Below are 15544 nucleotides of genomic sequence, written 5' to 3' on the forward strand. Positions count from 1 at the left end.
ACACTGTACACAGTGCTTACAGAATGTCTGACACTGTGTGCAGTGCTTACAGAATGTCTCACACTGTACACAGTGCTTACAGAATGCCTGACACTGTGTGCAGTGCTTACAGAATGTCTCACACTGTACACAGTGCTTACAGAACGCCTGACACTGTGTGCAGTGCTTACAGAATGTCTCACACTGTACACAGTGCTTACAGAATGTCTCACACTATACACAGTGCTTACAGAACGCCTGACACTGTGTGCAGTGCTTACAGAATGTCTCACACTGTACACAGTGCTTACAGAACACCTGACACTGTAACACTGTACACAGTGCTTACAGAACACCTGACACTGTGTGCAGTGCTTACAGAACACCTGACACTGTGTGCAGTGCTTACAGAACGCCTGACACTGTGCAGTGCTTACAGAACGCCTGACACTGTGCAGTGCTTACAGAACGCCTGACACTGTGTGCAGTGCTTACAGAACGCCTGACACTGTGTGCAGTGCTTACAGAACACCTGACACTGTGTGCAGTGCTTACAGAACACCTGACACTGTGTGCAGTGCTTACAGAACACCTGACACTGTGTGCAGTGCTTACAGAATGCCTGACACTGTGTGCAGTGCTTACAGAACGCCTGACACTGTGTGCAGTGCTTACAGAACGCCTGACACTGTGTGCAGTGCTTACAGAACACCTGACACTGTATGCAGTGCTTACAGAATGAAATTTTCTGTTAGTTTTAGAGTCCTTTGCCCACATTCATTTTTTTTCTTTTCTTTCTTTTTTGTTTTTGATTTTGTTTGTTTGTTTGTTTGTTTTTTGTATTTTGAGACAGAGTTTCTCTGTGTGTAGTCTTATCCTGGAGCTCATTCTGTAGACAGACTGGCCTCAAACTCACAGAGATCTGCCTGCCTCTGCCCCTGAATATTCCTGGAATTGAAGGTAGAACTAAACCCACAAGTGCCTGGCTGGGTTTATTTGTTTGTTTTGATGTTTTGTTTTGTTTTCAAGGCAGGCTCTCACTATCTAGCATAGGCTAGCTTGGAATTTATAATTCTGCTTCCACTTCCCTCTTGCTGGGATTATATTCATTTGATACCACATCCAACTCAAATGAACTCTTACTCATGTAGAGAAAGGAAATCCCCTCCCAGTCTCATCAACACAAATACTTCCCACAAGATCTGTCTGTCTGCTTTTGTCCTGGCTCCTCCTTTCTGCTCAGCTTTCCCTTCCCTTTCTCTCTTCCTTCTTTACCCTGTCACAGTATCTTTATACTTCATTTTCCTTCACACATACACACTCTCTCTCCCTCTCCCCTCCCTCTCCTCCCTCTCTTTCTCTCTCCCTCTCCCCCTCTCCCTCTCTCCTTCTCCCCCCTCCCCCTCTCCCCCTCTCCCCCTCTCCCTCTCCCTCTCTACCTCTCTCTCCCTCTCTCCGAAGCATCTGTTGATTGCACTTCAGCATCCTCTACTTAGAAGCAAGATTAAATGTTCACGTGTCTCCACCAGTCAAAGATAGTTGATATATCTAGGTTGGGTATTGGGTTACACTTCTGATTGAGCATCACCAAACTTATAAAGCCTTTGATTAACATTTTTAAAAAATTGTATAAAAGCAAAAAGGAAATGGGGGCATGGGATAGGGGTTTTCTAGGGAGGGGAAATGGGTAAAGGGGATGGCATCTGAAATGTAAATAAAATATCCAATAAAAAAAAAGAAAGAAACAAGATTAAAATTAAGTCATAAGGTCTTTGCTTCTGACATGGCTTGTTAATTAAGTACAAGCAATTTGAGCAGATGAGTGAGGTAGGAAAGGAAGTGCTGTCTTATTTGGAGAGTTGGGCAGGGACATGCAAGTCCAGGGTGTCAGCTCATCTGGTAACTTAGTAAGTGATTGCAAATACACAGAGTTCCATAAAGTATGGAACTAGCAAGTTGAGTCACAGGATTGTCTAGCCTATTGAATGCAGAAAGAATGAATTCTCTGAGAATTGTAACTTTAGCCATTACAGTATTATAGTTCTGTTGTTCTGTTGTGGGTTGGAGTGATAGTGCTTACACTCTGAGGTCTTTCTTCCCCTTGTATCTGATCTGATCTTCTTCACTTTTGTCTTTCTAAGTTCTCAGAGAATTCAGATGGACACATTAAAGACCAAAGGCTGGGTGGAAGAGCAGAACCATGGAGTCAGAACAACCCACTTTGTTCCAAAACAGTGTGAGTTCCAGATTTAGTTCTTTCTAAGTCACTGCCTGTAGTTCATGTGAGAGCACGCTACTGAGATATGGTATACCAGGCCATAAAGTAGTGTCAGCCTTCAAGACACTGGCTAGTACTTATTTAGTACCTGAAGTTTTATTTTTAAAAGGAAATTGTTTTAAGATTAAGTTGATTGTTGAAATGCCTGTATAGTAGTATATTTTGTGAAACTAAATCTAATTTACTTCCTTACTTTTTGTAAGGAACTAACTTCCTTACACCTTCCTTATATTTCTCCAATAACTGTTCACTGATGACTTTACCTTATTAAATGAACTGCTATCAGTTGTGCTCAGGATTTAAAGAAGAAAAAATTACATGTATTTTAGGTGCTTGCATGTGAGGCAGCCAGTAGCGTTTTAACTTACATTAGCATCGATGCAAACAAATATGCTGGTACTTGGAATCTGTGGGTTGAAATTCAAACCTATGATTGGTTAGTAAAGGATCTTTTCTTTCCATCCCCACAGATAGAGTTGTTGAAACAAGAGGACCTCTCTGTTCAATGAGAAGTGAAAAGAGGTACATGGCTCGTTTAACTCTAAGATTTTGTTTAGAATTAAGTTTCCTCACTTTGCAAATTACATTATGAATAACCATGAGGAACTGTGAATTTCCTTGGTCTGGTAGCTAGTCAGCACTCAGGAGTAGGTGAATAGTTCTTAAGTCAGACCCTTCCAAGCTGCTCCTTATCCCTCAGCCATCAGGGCTTGGGCAAGTGGGTGCTTCTAATGAGTATGTTTGGGTTTCCAGTGGCCACTGTCTTGAACATAGGAATGGTAAAGGCCAGTCTGCTTTCCTTGGGGTTTTGGGAGGTTATTACTTTATTGCAGACTTGCCAGCTGTGACCAAGAGTCCAGATCTGGTCCATCTGACTGTGTTTGTTAAGGAAACCACATGGGTAAAGAAGTTGTGAATGAAGCTATAAGCATTTGTATGCTTGGTGTCCACAGAGTCCAGAGAAGACATCAGATCCCCTAGAACTGGAACTAGAGCTACAGAAGGTTGTGAGCCATCATGTGGATGCTGGGAACTTTGCAGAGTAACAAGTACTCTTCAAAAAGACTTGTCAGAGACTTGATGCAACAGTTAGCTCTGAAACCCCATATAAATGCAGATGATGCACTTGTGTTTTATGCTGGCACAGGGTAAATAGTCCATCCCCAGAGTGGCTAATGGGGCAGTGAGAAAGGAACAATGAGACCAAAGCAAGATCACAGCTCAGCAGAGAACAACGCGTGTGGGAAATTTTAAGATCTGAGGTAGCAGGTTGTGAGCTTGGCCACCCTTGGCCTTGCTTGCATTTAAGGTTCTGTGGACACTCACAAGTGCGTGTTATGCATGGCTTTCCTCCAACTCCCCAGAGTCTGCATTGACACTGAGGCTTTACTGCTGCCCTCCCAACCTCCCCACAGGGAGGCTGACCCTGTTACACATTGCCTGGTCTCCAGGCCCTTGGAAATCAGGTGAACACCTCCATGACCCTTTAACTCCTACATATTGTATACCTGCTAAAACAGTCCCACATGAACAAAACCGAGGTCACTTACCAGCTTGACAAAAGCTGTGGCCTCTGAGGGTTTAGGTTGATAGCCTACCCATAGGCAGCTTTCTGTCAGGAGGGTACCTTTGTTCTTGAGGCTCTTTTTAAGAGGAATTTACAGGGCTGGCAAGATGGCTCAGATGCTTGCCACCAAGTTTGAAGACCTGAGTTTGATTCCCAGAACTTGCATGATAGAGATAACCAACTTCCTGAGGTTGCCCTCTGATTTATGCTTGTGTATCACAGAACATTTGCTGCCCCTCAAATAAGTGTAGGTTACAGGCAAACACATGAACAACGGGCTCTGGAAACAGTAATGCAATAGTGAGTTGGCAGTTTTATGCTCTGAAGCCTGTGGCCAGTTCCTTACTCTAGGAAAGAATACCTAAGGGTTTCTTCAGTCAGGGTGCTGGGGTGAGCCCTAGCAGTGCTAGTCGTTGTTAATAATTGTATCACTTTGTCCATTGCTTTCAGTGTGTTGGTTTCAAATTCCTTTGCTCTGCATTTTCCTTCCAAGTCTTCTTGTACGCTTGGCTAAACGGCCTTTCAAGTTCCTTTATCACTTCAGTTAGTTACTGCTTCCCCACCTCTTTTTTTAAGGGAATGGGCAGGGGTGGGAGGATATGTGTGTATGCATGTGGAAGTCAAAGGTAGAGACAGTAGATGTCTTCCTCGGAGACTGAACCTGGAATTGATTTGGGTAAACTGACTGGCCAGCAAGCCTCAGCCCGCAGTATACACATGTGCTGTTGCACACAGCTTTTACATGGATACTGGATCAAACTCGGTAACTTAAGGACTCATCCACCGCTCAGCCCCCCTTTCCCTGTATTTTGAGACAGGCTGAACTCAACTCCTGACCCTTCTCTTCTGCCCACTGAGTGCAGAGTTTACAGGCATGGACCACCTCTTCCTGCAGCTTTTAAGATGCCCGCAGATAACATTTCAGGTTGCAGAGAAAATGGAGCCATTTTTACTTAATAGTATCATTGCCCTGTCTGAACCTAACAAGTACTGTCTAGTGACTGCATTTCTCCTCACATTCTGGTCTTCTCAGCACCTGTCAGGATCTCAATGGGAGCTCTCCCATTACAGCATTCTAGAGTATCTCTTTTTAACCTAGATCTGTTTTTCCCCATATTCTTCCTCAGACTAGTTCCAAAGTTTTAAGAGCCACAGAGAGGCTGGTCACAGCAGTAACCCCACTTTTCTAGCATTTGTTGTTCATGTTAGTTTCGCTCTGTTGCTCCTAAAATGCCTGACACAAACGATGTAAGGGAGGAAGGGTTTCTTTTAGCTCATAGAAGTCTCTCTGTCATGCTGAGGAAAGCATTAGAATGACATAGTTTGTTTATGGCAGACCAGGAAGCAGAGACAGGGCACTCTCAAGGCCACTTTTCTTTAGAGATTAATAAATCCTAATTTTAAAATTTAAAAAAAGAAAGGTTCAGAAAGTTTCATGTAGCCCAGGCTAGTCTCAAACTCATTATGTAGCCTTGAGCTACTGGTCTTCCTGCCTCTGCTTCCCTGGGTTCTGGGATTACAGATGTGCACCACTGTCATCAGTTTAATAAATTTTACTTATGAAACTAATTTGTACCACATTAAACAGCAGAACTCTGTAAATCTGTAATGCTTTCCTCCCCAGGTATTCAAAAGGAAAAGCTGATACAGAGAAGGTGGTGGGACTCCGATTTGAAAAGGAAGGTGTAAGTAGAAGCCCTTGGTAAATGGTAGATTTGTCTTGTCACTGGACTGACATTTTGATGCCATAGGAAACAAGGAAGTAGCTCTGGCTGTCCTAGAACTAGCTCTGTAGGCCTCATTTATAGACATCTACCTCCCAAGTACTGAGACTAAAGGTGTGTGCTACCACTACCCAGTCTACTTTTAATGTAAGTATTGGAATTACTGTTTCACTATCTCTGTAGGCATGTTCAGGTTTTTATAAGTAAAATTTATTTTGTTAAACATTTAATATCTGGCAGAAATCAATCTCAATCCATCTCAATCCCCACTCCCATGATCTTACTATTCAGCCTTGCTATATAGACCAGACTGGCCTCAAACTTGTGGAGATCCACCTGCCTCAGCCTCCTGATTAATTAATTAACCCTTTTCTGGGATTACAGGTGTGCACCACCACACCCCACACAGAAATATATTTCTTAATTAAATGCAACTGAAACTTTATGCATAGAATTACAAAGGTCTTAAAACATCCATTTACCTAATGTTCTCTGTTTCCAGTGATTCCAGATGGACTCTTTTGTGTTTAATTATCATTTATCGCCCTTTTAGTCAAAACAGAATGCTCATAATGTTAGCTCTCAGGGAGGACCAAGTCTAGACAGTTAAGCCAGTCTAGATTTCATGGAAGAAGCTTTTACATTTGTAGTCATCTTACAGCAGAGTGAGAGCTAGTCTTTTTATAAAATGAGGAGAGAGCGGGTGGGAACTACCATGCAGTCAGAAAGAATGAAGGAAGCTCACTGGTATCTTGAGACTCTGTAGCTCTACTCCAAAGTTCTGTTTCTAAATACATTTCCTAACAAACTTGTAAGGTGTCAGCTTCGTATCTGCAAGCAAGTGCTTTACCACCGAGCTCCAGTCCTTGTAGAGGCGTTCACTATGGATGCACGATTTAATCAGTGGCCATTGGTGATAACTTCCTGTTCAGTGCATTCCCTATAGCACTTTGTTTTCTACATTATGCACATGAAATAGGACTGTAGTTCGGTGCTAGAGTGTTTGTCTAGCATGTTAAAGGTCGTAGGCTCCAACCCCTATATAGAAGAAGGAATAAATAAATAAATAAAAGCAGCTTTAACTAACACAGGATAACTTTGACTAAGAAGTAGACTCCTCTGTGTGATGTTCTGTATACCATGCCTTGTACCTTTCTAAACTTTACAAACATGTTTTAACTACATTTTAGAATGGGATAGGAACTGAAAATGGTTTCTTCCTAGTTCCAGAGGAATGCTGTTTCTGTTAGTAACTGCTATGCCCTGATATGTGGGCCTGTGTTTAACTCTGAAGCTTACAGTCACCTTTACCAGGGCAGGCAGGCTGAGGCTGTCTCACCATCAGGACAGCTGCTAAATCTCATAGTCATTGTCTCTCTTCAAGTTAATGCCAGATTTGTACATTTTTTTTAAAAAAAAATGTATAAACCTTATTAAAAAAATTACACACCAAAACTGACTGGACCCAAAGTCTCTGCATGTCAGTGGGCTGTGCAGCAGAGAAGCTACTTGGAATGGAAGCCATGGTGTGTCACATGGGATCTTTGACTGTTCAGTATATCTTTATGCACGTATTCACCACTCGATGTGGAATTCCATGGTGGAGTTAAAACTAGAGAACAGTTAGTTAGCTTCTTCCATATCCTTACAGTGTTTTATATTCTGTATGAACTGTTGTATTATATGTACAAAATCAAGCATTGTCAATGTTGAAATTCTTTTGGTCAGACAAGAGGACACCAAATGGAGCCTGATCTGTCAGAAGAAGTGTCTGCCCGGCTTCGCCTGGGCAGTGGAAGCAATGGCTTACTCAGAAGGAAAATATCAGTGCTTGAGGCAAAGGAGAAGAACTTCCCAAGCAAAGAGAAGGACAGAAGAACAGAAGATCTCTTTGAACTTACAGAGGTACAGTTCTTTGTGTGGGTCGGAATTAGCTAGCTATTTCAGACTAGCCACAGCTCTTCTAAACGTAAGTGCAGCTTTGTTTTGGGAAATTTCTCCAGATAAGGAATATATTAAGTTTAAAAAACACAAAGCAAAACCTCCAGGTCTGCTTATATTGTCTGTATTGGTCATTCAGGTCTGTGTGAGGGTAGCCTGATGCCTCAAGCACAATTGGTTTTGGCTGGTTTTTTGGTGGTTGTTTGGTTGGTTGATTTTGGTTTTTCTTCTTTTTTTTTTTTTTTTTTTTTCTTTCTGTTTTTGAAACTGGACATATGGTTACTTAGCCCAGGTTGGCTGGCATTCATGAGATCCTCTTGCCGTGAGCCTCATAGAAGTTAAAATTCTTATTTTAAAAGGGATTCTTCATACTGAGTCAAGAACCCTGTTATCCTGGTGTGTGTGGAGGGTTCTCACTCAGCAGAGACGTCTCGATTGCGTACAGTGCACTGCACATGCAGTTCTTGAAGCTTCCTTTGTCCTGTCATGATAGCATGGCCTGACACAAAGTGTCGTAGGGGAAAGAGCTTCCTGCAGCTCACATTTCCCGGTAAATTCCTATGTTCCAGCTGGGCACATCACATCCATGCAGGGGTGCACGACTGCTTACTTGCTCAGACTCAGACTCTGCTGGGTCCCCCTACATCAGTTAGTTAATTAAAACAAACTCCATAGGTGTATCTACAGGGCAACCAGATTAGATAATCCCTACTTGTAATTCTTGTAATTCTGGGTCCTGTCGAGATGAACACAAAAGCTAACCGTGTCAGGTAGAGAGATCAAGCCATAAAATAACAAAATTGTGTGCAAAGGAGAAAAACAATAATGGAAATAATTGTGATTGGGTTCATAAGCTAAATAGACATTTAGCCACATAAATCTTTAAAATAATTCAAGGAGATAGCCATTATTAAGACTGGTTTGGTTTTCGTTTTTGTTCTCATTTTAGTTTTTTGAGACAGGGTTTCTTGTATCACCCTGGCTGTTCTGGAATTCACTAAAGACCAGGCTGGCCTTGAACTCAAGAGATCCGCCTGCCTCTGGCTCCCAAGTGCTGGGATCAAAGGCATGTGCCACCACCATCCAACAATTAAGATTGTTTTACAGTTGTAAATTTGAATATTTTTACACTGAAGTTTCGTAGATGTCTAGAATAGGGTTTTGTTTTTTTTGTTTGTTTTTTTTTTTTTCAAAGATTATCAGGTGTTGCTGAGATAAAAGGCTTTTTCAGCCTGAGTCTTTCCATACCTGATAGTGGTTCTGTGCTAATATAGCATCGTCTAATTCAGGACATGGAAAAGGAAATCAGTAATGCCCTGGGCCATGGCCCGCCAGATGAGATTTTGAGCAGCGCTTTCAAGTTGCGAATCACCCGAGGAGATATCCAGACCTTAAAGAACTATCACTGGCTCAATGATGAGGTCAGTCTTCCTTTTCTGCTCTGCCTGTCACTCTGCTTAGTGTCTCTGTCTGTAATCAGTGGCCTCTGCCTGGTGGGAAGGGGATGGGAAAGCAACTTCAGTTCTGTTTTGCTGGGGAATGGACCAAGGGTCTCCCATGTTCAACAAGCAAGTGCTCTCTCTGTTCTGAGCTATCTATGTCCTCACCCTTTTTTTTTTTTTTTTTCCTTTAAGCTTTTTATTTTGAGACAAGTTTCCACTAACTTGTCCAGGCTGGCCTATCTTACATAGCTAAGACGGACCCTGACCCCTGTTGTGATCCTCCTGCCTCACTCACCTCATCCTCCTGAGTAACAGGCTTTCCCACTACCCCAGGTGCTGTTTGTTTGTTTTGTTGTTCCATACTATAAATTGAACCAAATACCTTGTGCAAGCACTGTCCCTATGGGTTGTGCATCCCCTGACTAGTAATTTTTAAAGCAAAGCATAGCATTAAAAATGCATTGTGATGGGTATGATGGCATATGCTTTAAAAATACCAAGAGAACTCAGGAGGCCAAGGCAGGCAGATCTCTGTTCATAGTCCATACTGAATTCCAGGCCAGCCAGGGACACATAGTGAGACACTCCCTAGCCCCCAACCGACTACAGAGGCTACAGAGCCTGATATCAGTGCCTATAGCTTCCCTGTCTTCTGTTGGTACAGTGATGGAAAGTGGTGTTGAGCCCTCACGCAGGAAGGGAAAGGGATCGTGGGAGCCACCTTCTCTCCTTCAGCTTCTCTTAGTGCTGTCCTCATCTGTGGGGTGGGGTGCTCATGAGGGCCATTGCCTACTGTTGTCATGCTGAGTAGTAGATCCTTTATAAGGAAGGGTCTTAGAGCAAGGACAAAAGATGCTGCTGCAGTTAAACAGGATCCTTGTTTGCTTCCCATCTCTGTGCCTCCTCACGAACCTGTACTCATGTGCATAAGCTTACATATATACACATAATTAAAAATAAATTTTAGGCCGGGCGGTGGTGGCGCACGCCTTTAATCCCAGCACTTGGGAGGCAGAGGCAGGCGGATTTCTGAGTTCGAGGCCAGCCTGGTCTATAGAGTGAGTTCCAGGACAGCCAGGGCTATACAGAGAAACCCTGTCTCGAAAAACCAAAAAAAAAAAAAAAAATTAATTTTAGAGTTTTTGATTGATGTCTGTGTTTAAGCCATAGCAAGAGATAACTATAAATTGTCACTCTATTTGTTATTTGTATCATACATATCTACAAAAGCTGGCTTAGTTACTACCACTGTTTCAGTTGGCTCTTTAACCAACTCTTCTGTCTTTGAATTTTCTCCCATTTGCCCCCTGTCCCTATGTCACAAGCCTAGTTACATGAAAACACTGTCATTTGTAAATATAAGTGTAAATATGCTTATTATAAAGCTTTTGAAAAACACTTTATATTTGAAAATTTTTGAAGAAATTATTGCTCAAAAGTTCCATAAATATTTTGGCATTTCTCCTTCTGGGAAGTGTGTCCAACTTGAGGTATACTTTGGATGTCGTCCTATAGTTAACAGTGCATTTTTCTGCACAACACTTGCATATGGCCTTTCATTACTGCATGGAAATGTCATTCATGTGCTTCAAAAGTTTAGTCACATGACTTGCTGGGTTCTATTAGGGAGGTGGCCCGGTATTGGGAATTGAATCCAGGGTCTTGCATGCTGCTGAGGAGTTCAGTTCATGGCCCGTCATCCTTCTTTGCCTGGCTCATTTGTACTGAACAGTTGTTTCTGACTTCTTGCATGAACTGCTTTTTCTCTAAGCATCTCACTTTCTGATTCATATAGGAATTTAATTTTGTAATGTATTTGTCATATTCCACATTATAGCCTTTTGTTATTTTACAGGTCATTAATTTTTATATGAATCTTTTAGTGGAAAGGAGTAAAAAGCAAGGCTATCCAGCACTTCACGCATTCAGTACATTCTTCTATCCTAAGTTAAAGTCTGGAGGTTACCAAGCAGTGAAAAGATGGACCAAAGGGGTGAATCTCTTCGAACAAGAGCTTGTTCTGGTACCTATTCATCGGAAGGTACATTGGAGCCTGGTGGTGAGTTAAGAGGATTCACCGTTGGAGTTTGGATGTAGACTCCTCCTCCTCTTCTTTTCTCCTTCCCCTTCTCTCCCCCTTTCCTCTGTCCCCAGCTCTTTCCTTCTCTCCTTTATTATTCTGGGGATCAATCCCCAATCTTTATGCATGCTAAGAAGGGATTCTCCTGCAATTGTACCCTAGTGTAGACAGTTTTCCTCTATAGCAAAGGCTGCTCTCACTTGCAGTGAGTGAAAGGCAAGCTCTGCAAAGTCCTCTCTGAGTGTGCTGCTGTGCTCAGCTTCAAAGGCTACAAGGCATGCTTTGAGGAGGAGCTTTTGTTTTTGTCTGGAAAAGGGCAGGGAGGAGAGTACTAATACTTGGTGAGAAATTTCTAGGCCTTTGTATAGAAATTAGAACTTACTCTATTAATCTCACATCATCTGTGATATTTTATCACAGCTAAAGTTTCTAAGTCTGTTTCATGTATTACTACATGTGTTAAACATTTAAAGATGCTTTTGTCTTTAGAAATAAAATCTTGCTGCTATTAATGTTTGCAGTGTTTCTAGCATGGTATGGTAGGACACGGCATACCATGTACTTAGGACCCAGTACTTAGGAGGCAGAAAGGAAGACCTGGGATTCAAGGCCAGGCTGGGCTGCATAGTAAGACTGTGTCTCAGTGCAATAAAACAGATGTCTGTCTAAGGGCTTTGCCTTTTCTCATTATAGGTGATGGACCTGAGAAAAAAGTGTCTTAAATATCTAGATTCTATGGGACAGAAAGGCCACAGGATCTGTGAGATTCTTCTGTAAGTAATGTCTGAAAATCTCACTCTGTTCTGTTATTCCTCTATTGGATAATCTCTTGTATTTATGGAATTGTGTTTATGGATCATGGAAAGCAAATCTGCAGGTGTTTCAGGATAAGGCACATCCTCTAGAATCATGGTTGAAATTTGATTTCCTTGGAATTGGTATTCTGAGTGTCCTGAAAAATGATTAGCCCAGGAGTCTTGGCCTGTAATCCTGATGGCAACTCATGCCGGTGTTTTCTGATAGTGGGGCCCATTTCATAAAACTCAGGGACATTTTTTTTAAGTGTGTGGTTTGTGCAGGCAAATATTCCAAATACAATAGTCCTCATTATGTGAAGTATGTATTCCACAATAGTGTCTACAACCAATCTGTGTGGACTGTGCTTTATCCCAAAGCATGAAGGTACTGTCTGTCTTATGTGTGTCCAGACTCTCCTTTGCATTGTTATTTTTGCCTTTTGGGGCCATTATTGTTACTTGGTCATAGTGTTCTGCTGTCATGATAGTGGGTCTGACACTCAGGAGGGCAAGCAAGTATAGATGGGTGGTCTAGAGCAGGGCGTCTCCCCTTTTCACCTGAAAAACTTTTGTGTCTCCCTATGTACATAAGCACATAAAATAAGCATTGTCTAATGAAAGCTGGGTCCTGGGAATTGAACTTAAGTGGTCAGGGTTGGCAGAAGCACCTTCACCAGCTGAACCATCTTGCTGACCCCAAACAGCAATTTAGTTGTTTTATTTTTTGTTTTCTTGAGACAGGATTCTTTGTGTAACAGAGCCCAAGCCCTGGCTGTCCGGACTTGCTGTGTAGACAAGGCTGGCCTCAAACTCACAGAGATCCACCCGCCTCTGACTCCCTTGTGCTGGGATCAAAGGTGTGCACCACCACACCAGCTCCAAACTGCAATGATTAAAATCAGACATTTTGACAACACAATCTAGAACTATAACCTAGAGATATGTTCATTTGATACTTTCATGCTAAGGAAAATAGTAAAAGTTTGTTTTCTCTAATTAGTCAAATTTGTTTCTTTTTTTTGTTTTGTTTTTGGTTTTCGAGACAGGTTTCTCTCTGTAACCCTGGCTGTCCTGGAACTCACTTTGTAGACCAGGTTGGCCTCAAACTCAGAAATCTGCCTGCCTCTGTCTCCCAAGTGCTGGGATTAAAGGCGTGCGCCACCACTGCCTGGCGACAAATTCGTTCTATGGAGCAGAAAACTGTATAGTTCTGTGGTTCATAATGTGCAGTAGTGTTCAGTCTGTGGTGAGGTGATTCGGTAGCATTGGTGGGTGATGGGTGGGCACTCACAGTGCAGAGGACACGTGCTGTGTGTTGAGAAGCAAGGCTACGGTGAAGCAGCCACTGCTGCCTCATTCATTCACCTGTCATCATACATTTGATTCTGGCTATTGCACATTAGAACCTTCTACTCTCGCCATAGCTTTGTGGCTGCCATCTTAGTCACATGTCCCCGTGTCATGCTGTGACATTTTTTGAAGTTCATGGGTGTATATTGTGAATGTTCTGCATAAAGCAAGCAGTTTTAGATTCTCATGCTTAGAACTGTGTACAGTTTAAAAATTATGAAATGATTATTCCTAGAACTTTCTGCTTCATATTTTGGACTGAGGTAATTGAAACAACAGACAAGAGTCCTCTCCTTAGAGAAGGAGGACTCTTAATTGCTAGAACCCTTCCTTTAAAGCACAGCCAGTTTTTCATTGTGCTGATTGCTTGTATACTTAAAGTACATCAATAATGTCAGTATGCTGGATAGTTTTGTCAACTTGGCCAAAGCTAAAGTCATCTAAGAGGAAGGAACCAAAATTAAGGAAATGGTTCCATAGGTTTGGGGCTGTAGGCAAGACTATAGGTCATTTTCTTATTTAGTGATTAATGTGAGAGGGCCCAGGTCATTGTGAGAGTTTCTATCCCTGGTGGTGTGGTCCTGTGGTCTATAAGGAAGCAGGCTAAGCAAGCCACGGGAAGCAAGCCAGTAATTAGTACCCTTCCTGGCCTCTGCATCAGCTCTTGCCTCCAGGTTCCTGCCTTGCTTGATTTCCTGTCCTGACTTCTTTCAATGATGGACTATGATATGGAAGTTTAAGCCAGATAAACCCTTTCTTCCCTCGGTTGCTTTTGGTCATCATGTTGGTTGCTTTTGGTCATCGTGTTTCATCACATCAGTGATAATCCTAAGATACTCTTTTAAACCTTTGGCAACTGTAGCAAGTGCAGCTTCTGCTTTTACCTTTAGTAAGGATTAACAGATGTGCTACATTCATCTTATAAAAAACTGTTAGTGAGAGTTCAGTTTTTTTAAAGATACAGCTCCCTCTTCCCAGGCTGGACCATTTACCAGAAGAAGGTCACATACCCAAAAGTTTATTGGTGGCAAAATGGACAAAGCTGGTTTTGTTTATTTTAATAAAAGAAGATACAAAGTTGGGAGGGTAGGGAGAAGGGGGGGGGTTGGGGAGCAGACATACAAAGTTGGGAGGGTAGGGAGAAGGGGGGGGGAGTTGGGGAGCAGACATGAATATGAATAAAATACATGTACAAAATTCTCAACTAATAAAAAAAGAAGCTAACAATTCATTTTTTTCTTAAATATTTTAGTGTAACTTTTTTATGGTTATCTTAGACAAAAAGTTTAAGAGAAGAAATATTTAATAGTCAGAAGATATTAAATTCTTTACTAAGAGTTTACTTGTTCTCATAATGGAGAATTAAATTTTTCTTGAAAAACAAGCAAATAAATATTTTCCCCCTAATCCAAGCTTCTTTAGAACCTTTAACATGAAGTAGTGTTGTGTTTTGTCAGTGTCATTTTTTGCATCTATAAAGATGTCCATGAGATTTCTGTCCTTGAGTCCATTCATGTAATTTAGAACATTAATTGAGTTACACATGTTGAACCTTTCCTGCATCTCTGATCAAGTTGCCTGGACAACTTAGTCACCATGAATGGTTTTTTGATGTGTTGACTTCAACTTGCAAGTATTTTGTCTTGTGCTTAAATTTATCAGGGAAGTTAATTTCCCCTCTACCCACCTCGTGCCTTTATCTGCCTTGACTTGGAAGTGTTTCTTCCTTTGCTTTCTGAAGTGTTTATAAAAAGATAAAGAGAGTATGTTCTGTGGATGTGTGGAGAGGTAAGGGGAAGGGGATGTCTCAGCGGGCCCATGTAGAAGCATCTCTTCCTGTGAGGGACCAGTCACACACTGGTATAGTACAGAATAGTTTATTGAGGGCATGGGGAGGGGAGCCAGGAGGGTAGGAGAGAGAGAGAGAGAGAGAGAGAGAGAGAGAGAGAGAGAGAGAGAGAGAGAGAGAGAGAGAGAGAGAGAGAGAGGAAGAAGAAGAAGAAGAAGAAGAAGAAGAAGAAGAAGAAGAAGAAGAAGAAGAAGAAGAAGAAGAAGAAGAAGAAGAAGAAGAAGAAGAAGAAGGAAGAAGACGGAGGAGGAGGCGGAGGAGGAGCAGGAGCAAGAAGAAGGAGGCGGAGAAGGAAGAGGAGGAGGAAGAGGAGAGAAGTAGGCTGGCCATGACCTCATGAAGACAGAGGAAGGGGGGGGACAGAGAGGCAAGAGGGTAGGAGGGTAAGAGATTAAGAGAGAGAGAGAGGAGGGGGCAGGCAGCTCCTTTTATAGTGGGCCAGGCCTACCTGGCAGTTGCCAGGTAACTGTGGAGGTGGAGTTTAGACAGAATACTAACATTCCCCCATTTTGGTTTAATTAAAAAAGAAAAATTAGA

General features: G+C 42.1%; 1 protein-coding gene across 2 annotated transcripts in view; it reads left to right on the forward strand.

The window, feature by feature from the left end:
* The window catches only part of Senp2 (SUMO specific peptidase 2), a 35481-nt gene that overhangs the window by 14581 nt on the left and 5356 nt on the right, over positions 1–15544 (forward strand). The window contains exons 8-14 of one of the 2 annotated variants that reach the window (XM_034515050.2): positions 2121–2215; positions 2728–2779; positions 5449–5509; positions 7277–7453; positions 8764–8910; positions 10787–10990; positions 11705–11784. In XM_034515050.2, the coding sequence (XP_034370941.1) occupies positions 2121–2215; positions 2728–2779; positions 5449–5509; positions 7277–7453; positions 8764–8910; positions 10787–10990; positions 11705–11784 (816 nt within the window). The remainder of the gene's footprint in view (positions 1–2120; positions 2216–2727; positions 2780–5448; positions 5510–7276; positions 7454–8763; positions 8911–10786; positions 10991–11704; positions 11785–15544) is intronic. The other variant, XM_034515051.2, reaches the window with a different exon arrangement.

The sequence above is a fragment of the Arvicanthis niloticus genome, chromosome 12 (genome assembly GCF_011762505.2).
Source record: "Arvicanthis niloticus isolate mArvNil1 chromosome 12, mArvNil1.pat.X, whole genome shotgun sequence".
Taxonomy (NCBI): Eukaryota; Metazoa; Chordata; class Mammalia; order Rodentia; family Muridae; genus Arvicanthis; species Arvicanthis niloticus.